Source organism: Carcharhinus amblyrhynchos, chromosome 12 (genome assembly GCF_965287045.1).
Source record: "Carcharhinus amblyrhynchos chromosome 12, sCarAmb.v2.hapA, whole genome shotgun sequence".
Lineage (NCBI taxonomy): Eukaryota > Metazoa > Chordata > Chondrichthyes > Carcharhiniformes > Carcharhinidae > Carcharhinus > Carcharhinus amblyrhynchos.
In genome coordinates, this window is record NC_137335.1 from 610,726 (window position 1) to 636,673 (window position 25,948).

The 25,948-nt window shown below is 44.9% G+C and overlaps 2 protein-coding genes across 12 annotated transcripts in view; one reads left to right on the forward strand and one right to left on the reverse strand.

Moving 5' to 3' along the window:
• stx11a (syntaxin 11a) overlaps positions 1–23,785 on the reverse strand; it is a 40,621-nt gene extending 16,836 nt beyond the window's left edge. For 2 of the 5 annotated variants that reach the window (XM_080199924.1, XM_080199926.1), the window contains exons 1-2: positions 946–1,503; positions 768–796 (exon numbers count right to left, since the gene is read on the reverse strand). The gene's annotated coding sequence lies outside the window, so the exon portion shown is untranslated. Of the gene's footprint in view, positions 1–767; positions 797–945; positions 1,504–2,453; positions 2,504–21,940; positions 22,030–23,077; positions 23,196–23,688 lie in introns of those variants that run through there. The other 3 variants (XM_080199923.1, XM_080199922.1, XM_080199925.1) reach the window with 3 other exon arrangements.
• LOC145350714 (uncharacterized) lies at positions 12,978–25,538 on the forward strand. Of its 7 annotated transcripts, none has more exons than XM_080199935.1 (6): positions 12,978–13,361; positions 15,599–15,747; positions 19,851–19,941; positions 21,961–22,147; positions 24,748–24,781; positions 24,975–25,538. In XM_080199935.1, the coding sequence occupies exons 2-6, from the start codon at positions 15,719–15,721 to the stop codon at positions 24,991–24,993; spliced, it is 360 nt and encodes a 119-aa protein (XP_080056061.1). In that variant the 5' UTR covers positions 12,978–13,361; positions 15,599–15,718; the 3' UTR covers positions 24,994–25,538. The 7 variants fall into 7 exon arrangements, 6 of the variants coding, with proteins under 6 accessions (XP_080056061.1, XP_080056062.1, XP_080056063.1 ...); XM_080199936.1 differs by having other exon boundaries at positions 24,978–25,538; XM_080199937.1 differs by having other exon boundaries at positions 21,961–22,141.
• Positions 25,539–25,948: the final 410 nt, after the last annotated feature.

The window sequence follows — 25,948 nt, forward strand, 5'->3', positions numbered from 1 at the left end:
GATGAGGATTTGAGTGAGCCAGGCTACAGAGGTAGACTATTGTGCATTCACCACAAAATTCTCACTGCGGTGGGAAACCTATTGGAAAACTGGTACACAATGTCACTGAGAAGTCCAACCACAAACTGGGACAGGGTTTTGGAGGCCATCCTTTCCAATATGAAATGGGTGGTCACATCACCTTTTGAACCTACGGTGAAGGAGTAGCTGATGACTGAGCTCATGTGATGAGTGGTTAAGTACCTCTGGAATGAACGACAAACAATTGCTTCTCCATCAGTACCTTTGTGGGTTGAAAAGCCAGATAATAAATACCAGTTTGACTATGACACCCACATCTCTGGGCTGGCATGGTGGCACAATGGTTAGCACTGCTGCCTCACAGTGCCAGGGGCCCAGGTTCAATTCCAGCCCCAGGTCACTGCCTGTGTGGAGTTTGCATGTTCTCCCCATGTCTGCATGAGTTTCCTCTGGGTGCTCCCGTTTCCTCCCACACTCCAAAAATGTGCGGGTTAGGTTGATTGGCCGTGCTAAATTGACCATAGTGTCAGGGGAGTAGCAAGGTAAATATGCGGGGTTATAGGAATAGGGCCTGGTGGGATTGTGGTTGGTGCAGACTCGATGGGCCGAATGGCCTCATTCTGCACTGTAGGGTTTCTATGATCTCCAGAATACATTTTTTGAAAGAGCAGAAACAAAAGCTGGTGTATAAAAAATAGTGAAACTGTGAGATAATTAGGTTACTAAATCAGAGCAATAGTACTCACAGATCCTGTGCCTTGAGGTGTGCAGAATTCTGTTAACAGAGCAGACAGAAATAGTTTAAATCACATCTTCCACTGAAATACAGTTTCTCCAATTATAATCATTAAACGCCGTGAATAACTGACTGTATGTTCCACAGTATCTACTGATCGCTCCCTGTAGTAAACATCAATCACTTACCTCACACTGGGCTCCAGAAAGACAAGACAGAAAGAATTTTCCTGAAGCAAATAATAAGATTGGGATTTGTCTGCTTGCTTAGTTGATTCTGTCTGGACAGTGAGCAGAGTGGGTTCAGTGCTGTCTAGACAGTCAGCTGAGTGGGTTCAGTGCTGTCTGGACAGTGAGCAGAGTGGGTTCAGTGCTGTCTAGACAGTGAGCAGGGTGGGTTCAGTGCTGTCTAGACAGTGAGCCGAGTGGGTTCAGTGCTGTCTAGACAGTGAGCAGAGTGGGTTCAGTGCTGTCTAGACAGTGAGCAGAGTGGGTTCAGTGCTGTCTAGACAGTGAGCTGAGTGGGTTCAGTGCTGTCTGGACAGTGAGCAGAGTGGGTTCAGTGCTGTCTAGACAGTGAGCAGGGTGGGTTCAGTGCTGTCTAGACAGTGAGCCGAGTGGGTTCAGTGCTGTCTAGACAGTGAGCTGAGTGGGTTCAGTGCTGTCTGGACAGTGAGCAGAGTGGGTTCAGTGCTGTCTAGACAGTGAGCAGAGTGGGTTCAGTGCTGTCTAGACAGTGAGCAGAGTGGGTTCAGTGCTGTCTAGACAGTGAGCAGAGTGGGTTCAGTGCTGTCTGACTGTTGAAAGGAGGCAGATTCAGACACGTTGGGAATGCTTTCTATACAAACATACCACTCAGCCAACGAAGCACACTTTTATAAAGTACTTCAGTTCAAGGTGTGTACAGTCACAGCTATTGCCCATTCCTGTGGCCTGACAGCTGAGGAGCTTGCTTGATCATTTCAGAGCAGAATGAAATGCAGAGTGAGGGACAGGAGTTACTGTAGGCTAGACCAAGTGAGGCAGAAGGTATTCTTCCCTTCAGGACATTTGTCAAACTGTTGAATTTTCTGGTAGCTCTCAATGGTATTTTTCTTCTTTTGTCAGTAAATAAATTGTCAGATTGATTGAATTTAATTTCTCAAGTTACATAACGTTCTAACTTGTTAATCCAGTTTCAATGCCCCCAGGCTCTTGTTTCCTTTCATACAGAGGCTGGGCGTTACCAATGGCCCAAGTGCTTCCCCATGAAGGCTCCAGCATGAGATAATGAATGAACGATTAAAGGGCGACACGGTGGTACAGTGGTTAGCACTGCTGCCTCACAGCACCAGGGACCTGGGTTTGATTTCCGGCTTGGGTCACTGTGTGGAGTTTGCACATTCTCCCTGTGTCTGTGTGGGTTTCCTCTGTGTGCTCCAGTTTCCTCCCATAGATGTGCAGGTTAGGTGGATTTGCCATGCTAAATTGCCCCTTACTGTCAAGGGGACTAGATAGGGTAAATGCATGGGGTTATGGCGATCAAGCCTGGGTGGGATTGTTGTCGGTGCAGACTCGATGGGCTGAATGGCCTCTTTCTGCATTGTAGGATTCTATTATTCTGAATCAGTTTTAGCATCAAAATTGAGTAAGACTCTGTAATACAAATGATGCTGATTCTGCATCTCAAAAAGCTACTGCACAACTGATCTACTCACTGATGGGTATCAGCCTTGGTATAGTTGGTAGCATTCTTGCCTCTGGATCAGAAAGTTGTGGGTTCAAATCCCCCTCCTGAAACCTGAGCACAAGCTGTACGATGATACACCAGCGCAGTACTGCACTGTCAGAAGTTCAATTCAAAAATTGTCCCATTTGCCCACTTAGGTGGATGTAAAAGATCCCCTGGCACTATTTCAAAGGGCATGCAGTTTATCCACACATTCTGACCTATATTTATCATTCCAACCAACATAATTTAAAAATTATCTAGTCATTGTCACATTACTATTGTGGGATCTTACTCTGCTGCATTTCCTACTTTACAACAGTAATTACATTTCAAAAGTACTTAATTGGGCTCCAAAACACATAAGAATGTCTTGCTGCTGTGTAAGTTGCTGCATAAATAAATATTTCTTGTTTGTACGTTGGAGCCTCAGTTGGCCATGTATAAACAACAACATGGAAATATCGAAAGCAAGCACAATTGTGGCACATATAGCCAGGAGTCCCAATTTGATACATTTATCCCTCTAATTTAATAATGTTCTAAAACACCATCCCCTCCCTCTTTTGTTAGCACACGAGATGAGGAAATAAACACAAATCAGACAGACCAGTTAGTATCTGTTGGGACTTTAATGTTTTTGGTTTCTCTTTGAATGCTAAGATTGTATAAACAGTGCAGAGCTGTTTGGTTTGGCCAATGATTATCAAGCCTATCACACGGTTTCTCTTGGTTCCAAATTACAACTCCAGGCAAAACACTTTGACCAGAGAGAGAGAGAGACTGAGTTTATACTCTCCACCTTCCAGTCACAATCATCATCAGTTCATTCCATCTCAAGGGTTGGGCGTTGTACAGCACCTCCTCAAACACACTTGCAGTAACAAGCTGGACTTTATGTTTCCTAATAAAGGAATTAGAAATATTCACGGAAACATTGCTCAATATCTGAGACAATTTCCTGGGTTCTCAAATTTAAAACAGGAACTTACTGGAACCAAAAAAAAAAAATTCTTATCTTCATTGAGGTATCAATAAAACCCCTCAGTCATTAGGATGCAGAATGACTGTCTGATCAGGACAGAATGTTCTGAAATTTTCTCTTTGCTACAAAATAGCGAGGTAACTTTGAAATGTTTGTTTTACCATGTGGTGAATGCAGACTTTCAAACATGCATTTACAGATCTCTTATTTTGACCTTTGATGTGGCACCTTTTGGAAATCTAAGTACAGCACATCCATGGGTTCCCCTTTAACCATGTTGGTTGGTACTTTCTCAAAGAACTCCAATAAATAAATCAAATCTAATTTTTCTTTCACAAAGCCAAGCTGACACTGCCTTTTTGTTTTGATATTTGATAAATGCCCCTCTATAACTTTCTTCATAATCAATTCCAGCAATTTTCCTACAATAGATGTTATGCCACCTGACCTGTAGTTTCCTGCTTTCTGTCTCCATCTTTTTTTGAATATTGGAGGCAGGTTTGCTATTTTTCCATCTGATGGAACTTTTCCAGAATGCAGGGAATTTAATGTATCCACTCCATCAGGAGCCTTTCATCTCCTGGTTTGTAATTATTTTGGGGATGTTACTTGTATCCTCTACAGTAAAGACAGATGCAAGTATATTTTCAATTCTTCCATTATTTCCTTATTTTCCATTATTCCCCATTTTCATTCTCTAGAAGACCAACAGTTGCTTTAGTTATTCTTTTCCTTTTTAAATACTTAAAGAAGCTCCAACTATTTGCTTTTATATTTCTAGCTAGTTTCTCCCTCCTTATTAACGTTTTAGCCATTCTTTGCTGTACTGTCCAATTTTCTGTCCAATTTTCTCTCCTGTCATTCAAGTTTGCAGAATTGTAAGCATTTTCTTGCTGTTTGATACTGATCAGAATTCTCCAGCTTCACCTATGGCTGGGATTCTCCAGTCCTGTTGCTGTGAATCAAGATTTGGCGCAGCGCCAAATTTTCTGCTCTCACTGGTAATGGTGATGGGGCGAATGAGACTAAAGAATTCTGGCCACCAGCTTTAAGTTCATTAACTAACAACAGACAGTGTGTTCTTCCTTTCCAGACTTGTCCGACTGGTAGGCCTTGGAAAAGCCTCCTGATGAAAATGGTGGTAAGACCAGTCAGTGAAATTGAAAGTTTCAGATGACGTAACTTGGTGAGCCGATCAGCAGCAAACATGTCTTTAGAAAAGGCACCTGGGTTCCCTTGGGCTGGCATGGACAAGATGGGCTGAATGGCCTCCCCCGTGCTGTAATTTTTCTGTGGTTCTATGGGAGAGGGAAAGTGTGATTGCAAGAACAGTGAATACTGACAGCTGTGAATACGTGGCAATAGAGAAAGGGAGGGGGAGACTGTGGGTTGTACGGGGCTATGTTCCCATCACTCTCTTGCCACTTTTCCCACCTTTTGCTCCGCTTATCTCCAGCTCTGCCCTGTTTTCCCCAACAACATTCCCCCCATACTCTTACCGTTTCCCCCAGCTCTCTCCACAATTCCCATTGTTCTCACCACTTCTCCCATCACCCCGCCCACCCCCACTGCAAACCCTCCTATGTTCCAGCACGATCCAATTTGTTTTAGCAAAACTGAAGTGTGGAACACTCAATGATATGAATTATTGACATCATTTGCACTGTAAAAATCCAATCCAGATATCTGACTGACAGAATGTTTACTGTTATTGCCCATTCAAATAAAGGAGCAACCATTCTACTGTGTGTGTGTGTGGGTGTGTGAGGGGTGAATGTGTGAGGGGTGAGTGAGTGTGTGAGGGGTGAGTGAGTGTGTGAGTGTGAGGGGTGAGTGAGTGTGTGAGTGTGAGGGGTGAGTGAGTGTGTGAGTGTGAGGGGTGAGTGAGTGTGTGAGTGTGAGTGTGAGGAGTGAGTGAGTGTGTGAGAGTGAGTGAGTGTGTGAGTGTGAGGAGTGAGTGAGTGTGTGAGTGTGAGGAGTGAGTGAGTGTGTGAGTGTGAGTGAGTGTGTGAGTGTGAGGAGTGAGTGAGTGTGTGAGTGTGAGGAGTGAGTGAGTGTGTGAGTGTGAGGGGTGAGTGAGTGTGTGAGTGTGAGGGGTGACCAAGATAGCTCGCTCCCTCGTCGGCTCCAACACACACTGTTCCAGGAAACTATCCCGGCAGCATTCCAAGAACTCCTCCTCAAGCCCACCGTGTCCAACATGGGTCGACCAATCAATATGTAGATTGAAATCCCCCATAACTATGGCCGTCCCATTCCTGCACGCCGCACTTATTTGCGCGTTAACAGCCCGCCCCACCTCCAGATCATTATTCGGGGGCCTATAGACGACACCCACCAGCGTCTTCCTCCCTTTGCTGTTCCTAATCTCCACCCACAACGATTCCACTTTCTGCTCCTTGGCTCCAATATCATCCCTTACTACCACCCTGATACTATCCTTAACCAGCAGAGCTACGCCCCCCGCTTTTCCCTCCCACCTATCCTTCCTAAACACTTGATAGCCCTGGACATTCAGCTCCCAGTCCCTGTCACCTTGCAGCCACGTCTCTGTAATGGCCACCAGATCATATCCATTTGTGTCGATCTGCACCACCAACTCATCCACTTTATTCCTAATGCTTCGCGCATTCAGATAAAGCGCTTTCATCCCAGCCTTCACCTGGACCCTATTTGCTGGAACGCCACCAACCATACTCACGCCCCTTACTCCCTCTATTATTGGGACATCCTCGGCCTCTATCCTTACCTGTACCATCTCCTTAACTTTAGACCCCGTAATTTCACCTACCCTCACATCGTCCCCCCCCCAATTAGTTTAAAGCCCTGTCTACAGTCCTCTTTACACGATTCGCCAGCACTCTGGTCCCAGCACGGTTCAGACCAACCCCATCCCGCCTGAACAGGTCCCACCTACCCCAATACTGCTGCCAATGCCCCATAAATTCAAACCCATTCCTCCCACACCAATCCCTGAGCCACCCATTCACTTCCTTAATCCTATCAACCCTACGCCCGTCTGCACTCGGTTCAGGCAGTAGCCCAGAGATGACCACCTTGTCGGTTCTACTTTTTAATTCCATTCCCAGCTTTTCATACTCCCTCCCCAGATCCTCAGTTCGCATTTTGCCTACGTCGTTGGCACCCACATGTACCACAACAACCAGATTCTCACCCTCCCACTCCAGGTTCCTCTGCAGCCCAGATGTGACATCCCGGACCCGAGCACCAGGCAGACAACACACCCTTCTGTGCACTTTGTCATTGTGACAAAGGACAGTGTTAATACCCTTAACCACACTATCCCCAATTACTACTACGTTCCTTTTCACCTTCTCTTTGCCTATGTCCTGCTGCATCACTGTACCGTGTGCAGTCTGCTCACCGACCTCACCTCCCTCGTCCTCGTCCAGACTGGAAGCAAGAACCTCAAACCCGTTATGCAGCTTGAGAGTCTGTGGCCTCCTCTCCCCACCCTCCTTCCTCCTCTCAGCAGCCCCCTCTTGTTCCTGACCCTTAGAGTTAGCCAGTCTAGGGGGGGTGGATGTCTCTTGCACCCCATTGACAATGGCACCCTTTCTCCCCCTGATGAGCCTCAGTGTCTGTAGCTCAGAGGCCAGCTCATCTACCTTGAGCAATGAGGCAGGTAGAATTAGGGAACTTGCGGTGAAGGATCCTCTTGGGGAGAGTGATCATTGTATGGTGGAGTTTCTGGTGCAGATGGAGGAGGAGAAAGTGGGCTCCCGGACACGGGGAGTACGGTAGGATGAGAGAAGAATTGGCGAATGTGGACTGGGGGAGCGCGTTGGAAGGTAGGTCTGCTGAGGAGCAGTGGAGGATCTTTAAGGAGATCTTTCTTGGTGCTCAGCAGAAATTTATTCCGATGGTTAAAAAGGATCGTAGGAGGAGAGGTAATAAGCCGTGGATAACGAAGGAGGTGAAGGAAAGTGTTAAATTAAAAGCGGATGCGTTTAGAGTAGCTAAGAGTAGTGGGCGAGAAGAGGATTGGGAGAGGTTTAAATGTCAACAAAGATTGACAAAGAAGTTGATAAAGAAGGGTAGGAGAAACTATGAAGCTTGGCTAGCGCTTAATATAAAAAAGGATAGCAAGAGTTTTTATAAATATATAAAAAGGAAGAGGCTGACTAGGGTGAACGTTGGTCCCTTAGAGGATGAGAAGGGGGACTTAGTGGTAGGGGATGGGGATATGGCTGAGGTCTTGAATAACTTTTTTGTTTCGGTCTTCACAGAGGAGGATGTGAATAATTTGCCGGATGTTAGAGATGGAAAGGTGGTAGGACTGGAGGGTCTCGATGACATTACTGTTACTAGAGAGGTGGTGCTCGACAGACTGGAGGGGCTGATTGTGGACAAGTCCCCAGGACCGGATGGAATGCATCCGAGGGTCCTGAAAGAAATGTCGGAGGTGATAGTGGATGCCTTGGTGGTTATTTTCCAGACGTCGCTGGATTCTGGGGAAGTGCTGGAAGATTGGAAAACGGCTAATGTTACACCGTTGTTTAAGGAGGGTGCCAGGCAAAAGGCAGGGAATTATAGGCCGGTTAGTTTAACGTCTGTTGTAGGTAAAATGTTAGAATCCGTCATCAAGGAGGAAATAGTGAGGCATCTTGAGGGGAACTGCTTGATAGAGCAGACGCAGCATGGTTTCGTTAAAGGGAAGTTGTGTCTGACAAATTTACTGGCGTTCTATGAGGATGTGTCTAGGGCGGTGGATAGAGGAGAGCCGGTGGATGTGGTCTTTCTTGATTTTCAGAAGGCATTTGACAAGGTACCTCACAAGGTTATTGCAGAAGGTCGGGGGCATGGAGTTGGGGGTAGGGTGTTAGCGTGGATAGAGGATTGGTTGTCAAATAGGAGGCAGAGAGTGGGGGTCAACGGGTGCTATTCGGATTGGTGGATGGTGACTAGTGGAGTGCCCCAGGGGTCGGTGCTGGGGCCTCAGCTATTTACCATTTATATAGATGATCTGGAGGAGGGAACCGAGTGTAGGGTGTCGAAATTTGCTGATGACACCAAAATTGGTGGAAAGGCAAATTGTGCGGAGGGTGGGGAGAGTCTACAGAAGGACCTAGATAGGCTGGGCGAATGGGCCAGGAAATGGCAAATGGAATTTAATGTTGGCAAGTGCGAGGTGGTCCACTTTGGTAGGAATAATGGTAGGAAGGATTATTACTTACGTGGAGAAAAACTGCAGCAGGCGACGGTGCAGAGGGACCTCGGGGTCCTTGTGCATGAGTCACAAAAACCCAGCTTGCAGGTGCAGCAGGTGGTCAGGAAGGCGAATGGGATGCTGGCCTTCATAGTGAGGGGGATTGAATATAAAAGTAGGGAGGTCTTGCTGCGGCTGTATAGGGCATTGGTGAGGCCGCAGCTGGAGTACTGTGTGCAGTTTTGGGCGCCGTACTTACGCAAGGATATTTTGGCCTTGGAGGGAGTGCAGAGGAGGTTTACTAGGCTGATGCCGGAGTTGAGGGGGTTGAGCTGTGAGGAGAGGCTGAATAAATTAGGCTTGTACTCGTTAGAGTTTAGAAGAATGAGGGGAGATCTCATTGAGACGTATAAGATGATGAATGGGATGGATAGGATAGAGGTGGAGAGACTCTTCCCACTCAGAAAGGATAGCAGGACTAGGGGGCACAGCCTCAAGATAAAGGGGGGGCGGTTTAGAACGGAGTTGAGGAGGAACTTCTTCACTCAAAGGGTGGTGAATCTCTGGAATTCTCTGCCTGTTGAAGTGGTGGAGGCTACCTCGCTAAATATTTTTAAGACGCGGGTTGATGGGTTTTTGATAAGAGAGGGGATTAAGGGTTATGGGGAGAGGGCGGGAATGTGGAACTGAGCCACGACAGATCAGCCATGATCTTACTGAATGGCGGGGCAGGCTCGAAGGGCTAGTTGGCCTACTCCTGCTCCTATTTCTTATGTTCTTATATTCTTATGAGTGAGCGTGTGAGTGTGAGGGGTGAGTGAGTGTGTGAGTGTGAGGGGTGAGTGAGTGTGTGAGTGTGAGGGGTGAGTGAGTGTGTGAGTAAGCTGGATACACACACACTCTCACCCTTTCAAACTCTAATAGTCGCCTTTATTTATTACTTTTTTATTTAAATACCAATTTAATGTTTTGATTTCTTTTGCTCAGCAAGTTGTTTCTTTTCGCTTCTTAAGGATCAACAAGGCCATCTATCTGCGGTTTCACAAGAGATGGGTTAGATCCTAGATGAATATTTCTTATCAATATTTACTGTTGAGAAAGGTGTGGATGTTAGGGAACTTGGGGAAATAAATAGTGATGTCTTGAGGATTGTACGTATTACAGAGAAGGAGGTGCTGGAAGTCTTAAAGCATATCAAGGTAATAAATGATGTAGCGTACCCCAGGACACTGTGGAAGGCCAGGGAGGAAATTGCAGGTCCCCTAGCAGAGATAGTTGAATCATTGACAGTCACAGATGAGGTACCTGAAGATTGGAGGGAGGCAAATGTTGTGCCTTTGTTTAAGAAGGACTGCAGGGAAAAGCCTGAGAACTACAGGCCAGTGAGCCTCAGATCTGTAGTGGTAAGTTATTAGAATGTATTCTGACAGGCAGCATCTACAGGCATTTAAAGATGCAAGGACTGATTAGGGACATTCAGCATGGCTTTGTGAGTGGAAAATCATGTCTCACAAATTTGATTGAGCTTTTTGGAGGGGTAACCAAGAAGGCAGATGAGGGCAGTGCAGTTGATGTTGTCTACATGGATTTTAGCAAGACCTTTGATAAGGTATCACATGGTAGGTTGTTGCATAAGGTTAAATCTCACAAGATCTACGTTGAGGTAGCCAAATGGACACAAAGTTGCCTTGATGACAGAAGCCAGAGGGTGGTTGTAGAGAGTTGTTTTTCAAACTGGAGGCCTGTGATCAGCGGTGTGCCTGAGGGATCAGTGCTGGGCCCACTGTTATTTGTTGTTTATATAAGTTCAAAGTTTATTTATTAGTGCCACAAGTATATACTGCAATGAAGTTACTATGAAAATCCCCTAGTCGCCATACTCCGGCATCTATTTGGGTAGAAAGAGTCAGAGAGGTTTTTGGCTCAATTTGTCCATACCGCCCCTTTTTTTAATCCCTAAGCTAGTCCCAATTGCCCGCATTTGGCCCATAATCCGTCAATACCCATCTTACCCATGTAACTGTCTAAATGCTTTTTAAAAGACAGAATTGTACTCGCCTCTGCTACGACCTCTGGCAGCTTGTTCCCAACACTCACCAGCCTCTGTGTGAAGAAAATTGTCCCTCTGGACCTTTTTGAATCTCTCCCCTCTCACCTTAAACCTATGCCCTCTAGTTTTAGATTCCCCTACCTTTGGGAAAAGATATTGACTATCTCGCTGATCTGTGCCCGTCATTATTTTATAGACCTCTATAAGATCACCCCTCAGCCTCCTACGCTCCAGAGAAAAACGTCCCAGTCTATCCAGCCTGTCTTTCTTACTCAATCCATCAAGTCCCAGTAGCATCCTAGTAAATCTTTTCTGCATTCTTTATAGTTTAATAATATCCTTTCTATAATAGGGTGACCAGAATTTCACACAGTATTCCAAGTGTAGCCTTACCAATGTCTTGTACAACTTCAAAAAGACGTCCCAACTCCTGTATTCAATGCTCTGACCAATAAAACCAAGCATGCCGAATGCCTTCTTCACCACTCTGGCCACCTGTGAATCCACTTTCAAGGAGTTAATGTTCAATGTCTAATGTTGTACAAACTTTATCTTTCCAAAATTTGCTCATCGGCCCCCTTGTGCGAGAAAAATTGAAATGTGCCCTTTACGTGAAAAGGTTGAATAAGATTATCTTAGAATCTTTCTCTCATTGGAATGTATTTCTCTGCTATTGCATTGCTATTGATCTATCCCTTAACCCAAATTTCCCAGTTCACTTTAATCAGCTCATCTTTATACCTCGTAGCTACCCTCTGAGGTTTGGTTTTTGTCTCCCTCTTGTGGGCATTGAGTAAGTTGCTGAGCCAAAGGCAGGGGTTTGAACTCCATACACATATTATCAAGCATAGGAGGGTCAGCACCACCCAACAACCCCCCCCCCCCCACCCCCCGCCCCCCCCGGCCACACCCCCCCAGCCTCCCCCCCCCCCCCCCCCCCCCCACCCCCCAGAGATACCCTTTTAATTCAGAACTAAGACCTTACTCACTTTCTGCTGCTGGATCCAAGCTACATGAGGCCAGGAAAATCCCAGAAAAACAGCTGGCTTGAAAACTGGGAGGCATCAGATTAGAAAGATAATAATACAATGCCCAGATTCACATTCTGTATCCTTTAGAGTGAGGTTGGAAGCCACAACCTGCTGACCCAGCAGTACTACCCACCGTACCTATGGTACCTGATATGATACAGGAATGAATTCTGGTTTTATGGAATGTGTTGAGAAACTGTGTACATACTGTCCCACACAGTGCTTCATTGACAAGAATCCAATAAAATGATTCATTGGTGCACATGCATTGGCCCAGGAGAGACAAAAAGTTAAAGTTTATTTATTAGTCACAAGTAAGGCTTACACTGCAATGAAGTTACTGTGAAATTTCCCTAGTTGCCACAGTCCTGTGTCTGTTCGGGTCAATGCACCTAACCAACACGTCTTTCAGACTGTGGGAAGAAACCGGAGCACCTGGAGGAAACCCACGCAGACACAGGGAGAACATGCAAACTCCACACAGACAGCGACCCAAGCCCAGAATCAAACCCGGGCTCCGTGGTGCTGCGAGGCAGCAGTGCTAACCACTGTGCCGCCCCAAAAGACCACAGACTGTAAAGCTTTGTTGAAATCCCTCCATGGGCTTGTACAGGTTCAATTAGATGAGCTGAATGTCACACACTGAATTGACTGGTTCTGTCACAGGGTTTGTTGCGGGCCTCACCCCTTCATCCCCGCAATCTCCTGCCCCCAAGGCCTCCGAGATCATTCCATTGCTCCAACCCTGACTCCTCACCCCCTGTCCTTCAGTCCGCCACTGGCTGCGGTGCCCTCAGCTGCTTCAATTCTAATTCCATCTTTCTTCATTTCTTCTCCTTTAAGACCTTTCACAAATTCATCTCCTTGATAGGATTTTGACTACCTCCCTTAATCACTTCTTCTCTGGCTTAGCTTAAATTGTCTCTGATTACACACCTGGGATGTGCTTTAGGATCTATTTTCTGTTTTGAAACTGTTCTACCAACCAAATGTAGGTTGTTCAGCCCAACCCATGGAGCCAGGTACCAGGTGACAAGAAGTTGAAAGAGGTTTGGCAGAACCAGAAGCGGCGGCTCTGTAATTCCAGCCACACAGAAGATTTCTGGACACCAGTGACATATTCACAGTCTTTAGCAGAGGTGTGACTGTCACCCTGCATGGTTTCTAAGTGCAGGTTCAGGTTACGTATCAGATAACTCATTAACCTCACGGTCCAATGTACACATTCATTTCAATGTCATATTCACAACCATAGTTAGGGAGCTTTCATTTGAAAAGTGAATGCAATGTTATTGACAGCAATCCACATCCAGCAAGAACATTCCTCCTTTTCTCTCCTCCCTTACCTGCTCCCTCCTTCACCCCTCTCCACATCTCTTCCTATTCTCCCCTTCCTTCTCCCTCTCCCCTTCCCCCATCCTCTCTTCACATTCTCTCTCCTTCTCTATAAATTGGAACCTGTCCAGCTGGTTCCTTGTGCCTTTCTTTAGCAAACATCCTTTGTTGAAGGGGTTAGAAATGCCATTGTTTGCTGCATGTCTGGACCAATGACAGCACAGAGCCACAGAGATGGATCCAGGCCAGTGACGGGGAGACACAGTAGGTGACGGGGTTGGTTCTCCGATCAGTTGTACAGTCAGAACAGGTACACAGGACGAGAGGTGAGTAAAACACAAAACATGGGGCAATTGCTGATGATTTTCTGATGCACAATGAACAGTATTTGAATGCTCAAACGCTAGGACAGTGTAATCAGAATGTAGGAATGTTTAAGCAAATGTTGAGGCTGGTTGAGTGAATACAATAGGAAAATGCAGCTGAGAGAGGAACTCACCACATGTCAAATTTAAATGGGCATCGGATTTCTTGCCTGAACTTTCTTCCAGTTGGATTTAGCCATTTTGGTAAAGTTCACAAACTTGTGTAAATCCGTCCCCTTTCCCACCCACCCAACCTGAGCCCATTGGTCTGAAGAATCCAATAAATTAACCAAAAACAGCTTTGGTTGCATTATAAAAAGCCAAGGTTTAGGGATCTCAGAAGGTGGACAGAGAGACCAGCGGCATTAACCAGCTAAAACCCTGCAGCTTATTGGCACAGGGTTGTGGCAAACCACAGTTCATCCAGTTAAGAGAACTCTGGCTTTCGGGATTGACATTCTGTCGGAAAACACTCAACTCCTTAGCAATCCACCTATCGTAGTGGCTGACAGTGGTGAACCAACGTAATTGGTTGACGTCTATCCCTGCCAGCATAGCCAGTGAGTAGAGTGTTCCAGCCTGGCTCCGATATTACTTCACACATCCAGCTCAATTCCTGGCTTGGGTCATTGTCTATGCGGAGTTTGCACATTCTCCCTGTGTCTGCTTGGGTCTCCTCCAGGGGCTCCGGTTTCCTCCCATATTCAAAGATGTGTGGATTAAGTTGATTGGCTGTGCTAAATTCCCCTTAGTGTCCCAGGATGCATAGGTTAGATGGATTAGCAGGGCAAATATGTGGGGTTGTGGGGGTTGAACCTGGGTGGGATTGTTGTCTGTGCAGATGGACTGAGTGGCCTCTTTCTGCACTGTAGGGTATCTATGATTTCTATGAGACAATTGGTTTCAACAGCAGTGAATTTAGGAGATGGATGGAACATTAAGTGACTTTGGAACAAAGATAAAGCGAGCATCAGAATATTTAGAATGACAATGGAGAAAACACAAGAGGATTTAGGAGATAATTGTATTGGTCAGTGGAAGATTTCAGAGAGAGGAAGGGGAACAGTAGACAATGTACAAGAGAGATGCTGAGATGTAAAGACTTTGGGGGAGAGATGGGTTGAGCAGTACAAAATTTATGAGAGAAACAGAGGATTTAAGAGGGGTGACTAAAGACAGTTGCTACTCCATTGGCAGACATGACACCTAATGTATGCACAACAAAAGTTAAATAATGGCTGTGATTTTCCAAAAAATAAGTAAATGTGATAACGGCAAGAAAACTGGAGAGATTTACATGGATCTATCTGGCATAGCTAGACCGCAATCATCCCATATTCAGTCAGTTTTTGGGACAGCAGTGAGTTGCGATCTCACAATGTACTGGGAGACCCCTCCTTTCCTCTACAGAGGTTGGGACAAGCCCCCCCACCCCCATTGCTGGCATGTAACCCCCCCATCCCTCCCCGATACAGATTGCTGACATCAGGGCCATCCCAATATATCCTCCTTCGTGACTCTGACATGCCACACCCCTTCATGATCTGCCCACATTCCCCCCAGTCACAGCCCCCACTCAGGCCCCACTCCCATTCAGGCCCACCCTCACTCAGGCTCCACTGGCACTGTCAGGGTGCCTGGTGGGCACTGCCCAGCCATGTCTCTGACCGCTCAAGGACTTCAATAGCATCCATGCCCCCCTCCCCCAACCCCCACCCCAGCGTGGCCATCATGTCTGGTCTCTGAGAGTGGAGACCAGTAATGATAATCGCCGGACTTAAGTCAAACGGGCTTCAAATATGCTAATTGTCCTTACACCCAATCCGGTTTGTGTCATTAGAAAGGGAACAGGATGATTGTAATCCATTTGGCACTGGGCACAAAACCCATTTTTAGGCCCACATGCTATTTTCTGGGATCGGTGCCAAGAGCAGGGAGGCTGGAAAATCACTGCCAATGTCTGCACTCCTGAGGGATAAATGTAGCCAGCACACTGGAGAATTCTACGTTCTTTTTCTGTCACGTTGTGAAATTTTTGACATTACCTGATCAGGCAGACACAGGCCTGATTTAACACCGTGTGTGAAAGATGGTACCTCCAAAATTGCATCTCTTTCTGTTTTTCACTGGAATGTTAGCCTGGATCATATTCTCAAAATCAAATAGAACTTGAATTCCCAACCTTCTGTTTTTAACAGGATCTTTCCAGCTGCTGCGGAACCTCGTGCTTCGGGATAGTTTGTGTTTGGCTGTGAATCCTCACTAATTTCTCCATTGGTGAAAGACAGAACATCTTCTCTGTTCAAGTGACAAACACAATGGAGCAAAACATTGACCAAGAGACAAGGTTGAGTGTGGAGTGTATGTGGTGATGGGGATCAGAAAAGGTTAAATCATTCTCACTAGCAGGTTTGAGTAAGATGTTGTGTAATAGTCCTAGTTGTGTCTTTGTGTCACTGAGGTAACCTGGAATTGTAAAAGCCAGATAAATTTCAGGGAAAATAACAGCAAAAATGCCAGAAGGGAGACTAGATGCAATATTTTAAATTCAGCAATTGATGTGACTTTGTGGAAAGGGCATTGGAAGCAGATTCCAAAATAAATTTTAAATAGGAACTGGATATAATACTTGACAAGGGAAGAACTGCAGTCAGTGAGAAAAGAGCAGGGAAGTGGAAGCAACAGAAAGGATAGCTCTTGTAAAAAGCCAGCACAGTAATAGAATCATAGAGTCAAAGAAGTTTACAGCATGGAAAAAGGCCCTTCGGCCCAACTCGTCCATGCCGCCCTTTGTTCTTAAATCCCTAAATTAATCCCAGTTGCTCTCATTTGGCCCATATCCCTCTATACCCATCGTACCCATGTAACTGTCTAAGTGCTTTTTAAAAGACAAAATTGTACCCGCCTCTATTAATTCCACTGGCAGCTCGTTCCAGACACTCACCACCCTCTGTGTGAAAAAATTGCCCCTCTGGACACTTTTGTATCTCTCCTCTCTCACCTTAAACCTCTGCCCTCTAGTTTTAGACTCCCCTACCTTTGGGAAAAGATATTGATTATCCAGCTGATCTGTGGCCCTCATTAATTTATAGACCTCTATAAGATCACCCCTCAGCCTCCTACGCTCCAGAGAAAAGAGTCCCAGTCTATCCAGCTTCTCTTTGTAACTCAAACCATCAAGTTCCGGTAGCATCCTAGTAAATCTTCTCTGCACTCTTTTTAGTTTAATAATATCCTTTCTATAATAGGGTGACCAGAACTGTACACAGTATTCCAAGTGTGGTCTTACCAATGTCTTGTACAACTTCAACAAGATGTCCAACTCCTGTAATCAATGTTCTGACCAATGAAACCAAGCATGCTGAATGCTTTCTTCACCACTCTGCCAACCTGTGATTCCACTTTCAAGGAGCTATGAACATGACCCCCTAGATCTCTTTGTTCTATAACTCTCCCCAGGGCCCTATCATTAACTGACTAAGTCCTGCCTGGTTCAATCTACCAAAATGCATCATCTCGCATTTATCTAAATTAAACTCCATCTGCTATTCGTCAGCCCACTGGCCCAATTGATCAAGATTCTGCTGCAATTGGAGATAACTTCCTTCACTGTCCACTATGCCACCAATCTTAGTCATCTGCAAACTTACTAACCCTGCCTCCTATATTCAGATCCAAATCATTAATATAAATGACAAATAACAGTGGACCCAGCACTGATCCCTGAGGCACACCGCTGGTCACAGGCCTTAAGTTTGAAAAATAATCTTCTATAACCACCCGCTGTCTTCTGCCATCAAGCCAATTTTGTATCCATTTAGATCCCTCACCCTGGACCCCGTGAGATTTAACCTTGTGCAACAACCTACCATGCGGTACCTTGTCAAAGGCCTCGCTAAAGTCCATGTAGACAACATCAACTGCACTGCCCTCATCTACCTTCTTGGTTACCCCTTCAAAAAATTCAATCAAATTTGAGAGACATTATTTTCCACTCACAAAGCCATGCTGACTGTCCCTAATCAGTCCTTGCCTGTAGATCCTGTCTCTCAAAATACCTTCCAACAACTTACCCACTACAGATGTGAGGCTCAATGGCCTGTAGTTCCCAGGCTTTTTCCTACAGTCCTTTTTAAAGAAAGGCACAACATTTACCACCCTCCAATCTTCAGGCACCTCACCTGTGACTATCAATGATTCAAGTATCTCAGCTACGAGACCTGTAATTTTCTCTGTAGTCTCCCACAATGATCCTGGGATATACTTCATCAGGTCCCAGAATTTATCTACCTTGCTGCACTTTAAGACTTCCAGCACTTCCTTCTCTGTAATATGTACACTCCTCAAGAAATTGCTATTTATTTCCCCAAGTTCCCTAATGTCCATGCTTTTCTTAACAGTAAATACTGATGAGAAATATTCATTTAGGATCTCACCCATCTCTTGCGGATCCACACGTAGATGACCTTGTTGATCCTTAAGAGGCCCTACTCGCTCCCTTGTTACTCTTTTGCCCTTTATGTATTTTAGAAGCTCTTTGGATTCTCGTTTGCCTTATCTGCCAAAACAATCTCATGTCCCTTTTTTGCCCTCCTGATTTCTCTCTTAACTCTCCTCCTACATCCCCTATACTCTGCAAGAGATTCACTTGATCCCAGCTGCCTATGCATGTCATGTGCCTCTTTCTTCTTCTTCACCAGGGCCTTGATTCCCGAGTCATCCAGGGTTCCCTGCTTCTGCCAGCCTTGCCCTTCACTCTAACAGGAATGTGTTTACCCTGAACACTGGTTAACACACTTTTGAAAGCCTCCCACTTACCAGACGTCCCTTTGCCTTCCCACAGACTCCCCCAATTAACTGTTGAAAGTTCCTGTCTGATACCATCAAAATTGGCCTTGCCCCAATTTAGAATTTTAACTTTTGGGCCAGACCTCCATCGCTATCTTAAAACTAATAGAATTATGGTCACTGGTCCCAAACTGATCCATTTCTGTCACCTGCCCTTCCTTATTTCCCAAGAGGAGGTCAAGTTTTGCCCCCTCTCCAGTTGGGCCATTCACACACTGAATGAGAAATTCCTCCTGAATACATTCAACAAATTTCTCTCCATCCAACCTTCTAGGCTGATAGCTTTACTAGGCTGATACCGGAGTTGAGGGGATTGAGCTATGAGGAGAGGCTGAATAAACTAGGCTTGTACTTGTTAGAGTTTAGAAGAATGAGGGGAGATCTCATTGAGACGTATAAGATGATGAATGGGATGGATAGGATAGAGGTGGAGAGACTCTTCCCGCTCAAAAAAGACAGTAGGACTAGGGGGCACAGCCTCAAGATAAAGGGGAGGCGGTTTAGAACGGAGTTGAGGAGGAACTTCTTCACTCAAAGGGTGGTGAATCTCTGGAATTCTCTGCCCGTTGAAGTGGTGGAGGCTGCCTCGCTAAATATTTTTAAGAAGCGGGTTGATGGGTTCTTGATAAGAGAGGGGATTAAGGGTTATGGGGAGAGGGCGGGAAAGTGGAACTGAGCCACGACAGATCAGCCATGATCTTATTGAATGGCGGGGCAGGCTCGAAGGGCTAGATGGCCTACTCCTGCTCCTATTTCTTATGTTCTTATGTTCTTAATACTGGTTGTCCCAGTCAATGTTGGGAAAATTAAAATCTCCAACTATTACCACCCTATTTTTCTTGGAGCTAGCTGTAATTTCTTACATATTTGCTCATCAATTCCCCACTGACTATTTGGAGGCCTATAGTACAATCCAATCAAAGTGATTTCCCCCTTCTTATCCTGATTGCCTGTTGAAGGAGAAGCACTCCGAAAGCTTGTGCTACCAAAGAAACTGTTGGACTTTAAGCTGATGTTGTGAGACTTCTTACTGTACACAGAGTCTGGTGTGATCAAATTTCCAAAAAGCTCAGTCCCTTCAGGGGTAGGACTAGGTTCCTGGATTTCTGCAACATCCCACTAAGAATTCATGGGAATTCAGCCTCTAGTTCCTGATTTATCCTTGATTTGTTTGAAGATCAAACACAGAGAGCGGTGGAGTTATCTTCATAAACCCAATTCTAACTTATTTTATTTTGTCTCCTCACTATGTTCCCCACGACCAACATGGCCAATCCACTTAACCCACATGTCTTTGGACCGTGGGAGAAAACTGGAGTACCCAGAGTAAACCAACGCAGATAGTGACCCGAGCTGGGAATCGAACCTGGGTCCTGGTGCTGTGAGACAGCAGTGCTAACCATTGTGCCACCATTCCACCCTCAAACTAACAAGAATGTTATCTAAGCTTCAAGCTGAATGTAATGTGCTGTTCTTTCTGGTGAAGTTTGGTGAAATAGAGAATATTTAGTCACAGATTAATTGGGGATTCATGCATGCATCAGGATTACACATTTACATACTAGTCACAAACTAAATATTTGTGATGTGTTTATTCAAAAGGAAGCAGAGAAAGGTGCAATCTCTTATGGAGGACAATCTAATCAGTGACCCATTCCAACCTGTTTACAGTGAGACCCCTGCATTAACCCAGGTGATTATCACTGCCTCTCTTTTACAAAAATCTGCTGATAAATTACTGTTTGTGTTTTTTTCAAATTCTCTGAAAATCACTATACATGATTAAGCAACTATTGGTGTATGTGAGGCTGGGTTTTGGGTACGGAGCCAAACATCAGGATCCGCAGTGATTTCCCCCAAATTTGCCAGTCAGTGTCCGGGGGCACTTGCCAAGAAAGGGTGGCTTTGAGGCCCGAGGGCCAGTAGGAGGCCCTCTAATTCAGAAGGAGGTGCAGCCAGATGTTCTATTAGAGATAGATGATGTGGAGATGCCAGCGTTGGACTGGGGTAGGTACAGTAACTCACTCACCTGATGAAGGAGCAGTGCTCCGAAAGCTCGTGATTCCAAATAAACCTGTTGGACTTAACCTGGTGTTGTGAGACTCCTTACTATAAGAGAGGGAGACAGAGAAGTGCCTTCTCTGAAACATTTGAAAATTCTAATGTAACAAATGGCTCAATAGCCAGAACGCCATTGTAGTTGGGGGGGGGGGCGCGGTGCGGGGGTGTGTGTGTGTGAGTGTGTGGGTGGGGGTGTGTGTGGGGGGGGGGGGGTGGTGTGTGGGTGGGGGTGGGTGGTACCCACTGGAAATTTCTGACAATAAGGTTTCAGGGCTATGGTCAACTACCCATTGCTGATCTTGCCTCACCTCAGTCCTAAATGATTGAGCCCTTGTCTGAGACCTTGTCCCCATGTTTTAGCTTCTCTATCTGGGGGAAAGGATCTCTCCGTGTCTACATTGCCAAACCCTTCAGAATTGCCTTTTTCATATTAGGTCAACTTCCATTCTTCTAAACACGAGAGAACATTATTCAGCTTCTCAGCAAACGACCAATACTCTCATTCCAGGAACTAATCTACTGAATTTCCAAGACATTACTGTAGGTCGCCCAATAGCCAGTGGGAGACAGAGGAACAAATATGTAGGCAGATTTTGGCAAGGTGTAAAAGTAACAGGTTGTTGTGGTGGGAGATTTTCACTTCCCCTATATTATCATAGAATCCCTACAGAGCAGAAGGAGGCCATTCGGCCCACTGACCACAATCCCACCCAGGTCCTATCCCCATAACCCCATGCATTTCCCTAACTAGTCCCCCTGACACTAAGGGTCAATTTAGAATGGCCAATCCAACTAACACGCACATCTTTGGACTGTGGGAGAAAACCGGAGCACCTGGAGGAAACCGATGCAGACATGGGGAGAATGTGCAAATCCCACACAGACAGTGACTCAAGTTGAGACTCGAACCTGTGTCCCTGGTGCTGTGAGGCAGCAGTGCTAACCACTGTGCCTCACTGAATAAGGAGAATGTTTGCATTATCATTGAATTGTTACAACAGAAAAAGAGGCCATATTGACTGGGACTCACTTAGTGCTAAGGGCGTGGATGGGGCAGAGTTTGTAAGGAGCATCCTGGAGGGTTTCTTGAAACAGTTTGTAGATAGCCCAACTAGGGAAGGGACTGTACTGGACCTGGTATTGGGGAATGAGCTTGGCCAGGTGCTGATTAGTTTCAATAGGACAGAGCTACAGCAGAACTTGCTGAGGTGGTGTTCCCATCTGTCTGTCCCTCTTGTCCCTCTAGGTGGCAGCACAGGTGATAGGTTTGGAAGGTGCTGTCTGAGCAGCCTTGCTGGATTGCTGCTATGCATCTTGTGAATGGTACTACTACCCACATACTGAACTTCTGCCCTGAGAGATCCAGTCCTTGTGCATCATGACCATTCGCACTGTGTCAACTGAAGCCACTGAATGGACTGTTAACCTTGACACTAATTCCTAGCCTTAGAATAAAGAAGCAAAGCCCTTTACAGTTGTGCAAGAAGACTTACTGTCCCCGTCAGCATCACACTTAGTTCACCCTCACACAACTTAAATAACTGACAGGAACTGAGAGGTTCATGTTCTTGTCAGATGGTGAACACTTTTACAATAAAAATTTTTTTCCACAATGAGATAATATTGCATACCTCGTCTTAAACATTATCAGAGTGCTCCAGAGCCAAAGGGTCTGATGATTGAAGGAGAAACCAGCAGTGTCTTCATACCAAGCCTGGCTACAAAATGGAAGCAAATGAAGAAAAGTAAAATCGCAGTCAGCCCAAGTGAAAATCCACAGAAAGAACTGTTTGAGCGAGTGCAGAACCACAGCACCCCTGATGTGACACCAGGTAAGGGTAAGTGTAATCAAAGCACAGATTGACAGGGTGAATACGTAGAATGTTTGCATTATCATTGAATGGTTACAACAAAGAAAGAGGCCATTTGGCTCATCATGTCTGTGCTGACCCTCTGAAAGAGCACTTCACTTGGTGCCATTGTCCCATCTTTTCCTTTTTTGATAATGATGCATATCCCCTTTGAAAGCCTGGATTGATAAATGTGAAATGATGCATTTTGGTAGAGCTAATGTAGGGGGGAGCTATACAATAAATAGCAGAACCATCAAGAGTATAGAAACACAGAGGGACCTGGGTGTGCAAGTCCACAGATCCTTGAAGGTGGCATCACGGGTGGAAAGGTGAAGAAGGCATATGGCATGCTTGCCTTTATAGGACGGGGTATAGAGTATAAAAATTGGCGTCTGATGTTCCAGCTGTATAGAACGTTGGTTAGGCAACATTTGGAATACTGCGTCCAGTTCTGGTCGCCACACTACCAGAAGGATGTGGAGGCTTTGGAGGCACTGGTGTTGAGGATAATCATGGAGAAGTTAGGCTGTTGCCTATCCTTACTGATTGTGGTCTGGGAGTTAGGAAGTTCAGGATCCAGTCACAGACGGAGGTGCCAAGGACCAGGCCACGGAGTTTGGAGATGAGTTTTGTGGGAATAATAGTGTTGAAGGATGAACTATAATCAATAAATAGGAGTTTGACTGGCTTTGATCTCTGTGTACAGACTTTTTCTTCCCCTTTCACGCCTCTTTCAACCATTTCCAGCATAAATGCCACAGCCCTTTAAAAAGGAGCAGAATTGTATGAATCAAATTTTATTTTTGCTAGTTTCTTGCTGTGAAGATCTGCTTCAGTTATAATGATCTTACCTGTACATAAGTATAATTGTTAAATTTTAGCCTGAATTCAATGATCTGACAGTTTAATGCTTACCTTTTGGAATGGATAGAAAGTGTGGTGGGGGTTCCACGTGGCCCCACAGAGCTGAGGAACATGTTTCCAGCCTGATTCCTGTGGTGGTGTTATCCATTCATGGCAAACAAGGTGTCTGCTGGAATTCAAAGAGGAATCAGCTTCCATCCTCAAAACACATATACAGAAACTTTCAATAATGGGAATTTCTAAGAGTAAAAACATATTTTAGATTCTGGTGAAAATGTTCTGAACATCATCAAGAAATATACATTTTACTTTACTTTTTACACCTTTCCCTTGCTTTAGTCTTAACATCAGTCCATTTTCACATAACCTCTTTGCCAGTTCCCTCGGAGCTGAAGAATATATCTTGGTCGACACTGAGAATCAGACTTGAAGCTGAGGATACATAGGATTAGTGGTATTATTGCTAGACTATTAGTCCAGAAACTCAGCTAATGTTTTGAGGACCCGGGTTCGAATCCTGCCATGTCAGATAGTGGAATTTGAATTCAATAAAACAATCTGGAATTAAGAATCTACTGATGACCATGAAACCATTGTCGATTGTCAGAAAAATCCTTCTGGTTCACTAATGTCCTTTAGGGAAGGAAATCTGTCATTCTTACCTTGTCTGGCCTACATATGACTCCAGAGCCACAGCAATGTGGTTGACTCTCAACTGTCCTCCAAGATCAACTACAGCTGGACAATAAATGCTGGCCAACCAGTGACGCCCATGTCCCATGTCTGAATAAAAGAAAAACATAGGATATATGGCACCAAAGTAATATGGTGACCAGAACTACACACAATACCTGTGTTGTAGCCTTACCAGTGTTTTATACTGAGCTTGAGGAGGTATGGGGGTGGGGGGGGGGGGACTGCAAGAGGTGGCATCTATTACTGATCCTTTCCCCAGATCACTGCATCCACCCCCCAAATGTCTGGCTTAGCTGGATTATTTCTCCCACATGCCCTTAAATTCACCCTTACCTCTACAAGGCTTCCCATTTCCACCTCACAATCCTGAATTTATCTGTATTCTATGGGCTCCAGGCAGGCAATGCAACCCTGCTGATGCCAGCTATCCCTCAGCTATTTAATGCTTTGAGGAACAAAGAGCTGAGACTTTTGCCCAAGTTGACCGATCTGATTGGCTGGCAGCTATTTAAAATGTAAGTTCCTCCTGAGCCTCTAGCCAATAGCTGTAGGACTGCCCTGATCACCAGGAATGCATTCCCTGCCAATGTCTCTGGTGTCAGGGAGGGAATGCTCACCATCAGAAAAATTATGCAATTCTGCCTCATGTGATTTCAGATCCACACCAACAGTGTTCACGTTTAGCTACCCACATTGGTCTAGTGAGTCAATCAAATCATTAGCTAAATCTACTGTAGGTGCTGGCCTTGCCAGTGACCCTGCGAGCGAATAAATGCCAATGAATGAGTTGGTGTTGCTTAAATATTGCTCTCCAGGGATTAGTCTGTGTCACAGGCTATCACAGCACCAAAGGATGACTAGTACCCAGGTTTCTGTGCTATTTGGAAAGGAACTACAGCAATGATTTTCCTCTTGTTCCCAGCTCTTCTCTGTGATTAGAAGCTCAGTGTAGGAGGAATTGCAAAGCTCTTTGGCATCGTGAACTTACAAAATGATTAAACCATCTTTTCATTTGCCTTTTGCAGGTTGCAGAAAGAAGAAAACTAAAAAATTATTCAGGTACATGCTGTCATTTTTTTGTCTAATTCATACTCATGGAAAACCTTGAGACATTTTACTCTGCTAAACGTTCTATCTAAATATAAGCCTTTGCTGTATCATTTGTAGCAGCAGGAGTTTTATTTGTGGTGTCCTTGAGCTAATATGCAGCACATTTGCAGACCTACCTTCACTTTCTCTTACTCTCTTCCAGCAGCTTCAAATTGGCTTGAGTCGGTGCAGCTTCACCAAGTCATTGGATAAATTATACATCATAAGATATATACTGCTACAGAGCGTTCACAGACAGTTCTACATTCACAAGTGCCCAGCATGTAAATACATCACTGGACCCTGTAAAGCAACTGTGTGAAAGATTCTGCGCATATTTAGGAAGTTTCTTCTCCTCAGGACAAGCAGCAACTCTTTATCTGAATAGTCTACCAACTCATTTAAGTTCATACTCCTCACTGTTTGGTTCAGCTGCAGAAATGTTTATAATAAAGCAGCACTGTCACAAATTATTGCTTTAGGAAGCTAACCAAATTGTAAAAACCTTCAGCAATTTTTAGCAACTGGAAAAGAGAAATCCTAAGCAACCAGATTAGACTCGTGGTTCAGGGGCAACCATTGCTTTTATCAGTCAATAAAAGTATGTCATTAAGCTTTCCAAAATAATTATATTTAAATCAGGTCAGCTCTCAGAGCTTTGACTGTACATGATTTGTTCCTATGACACCAAAAGCATTAATCTATATAATTAAAATGCTTAAATCCATATCATGGGTGTTGCATCAAGCCTTACAAAAGACATCATGCCTGAAAGTATGACCTCAAAACTGAAAACAACCACATTTCGTGGAGTCTTGCACCTCAGAAGCCTCTTATCTCAGGGTCGCACCTTGAGGCGTTACATACTAATTTGGCAAAAATTAATGACAAGCTAAAATAAGCACTTAGCTGTGCTGATATAGTTTGCCTGATTTGATGACTATCACAGGAAAGAAACATCAAGTCATAAGAATGACTAACTGGGGCTTTGAACTGTCAAGCAGCAGAAGTGAACTAATCAAATCACTGATTACCATTGATTATTTCAGTTATCTGAGAATTTATTGCAATGATATTTATATCATTATCAATATCAAAAATATCAGCCATGATTGAATGGCAAAGCAGACAGTGAGA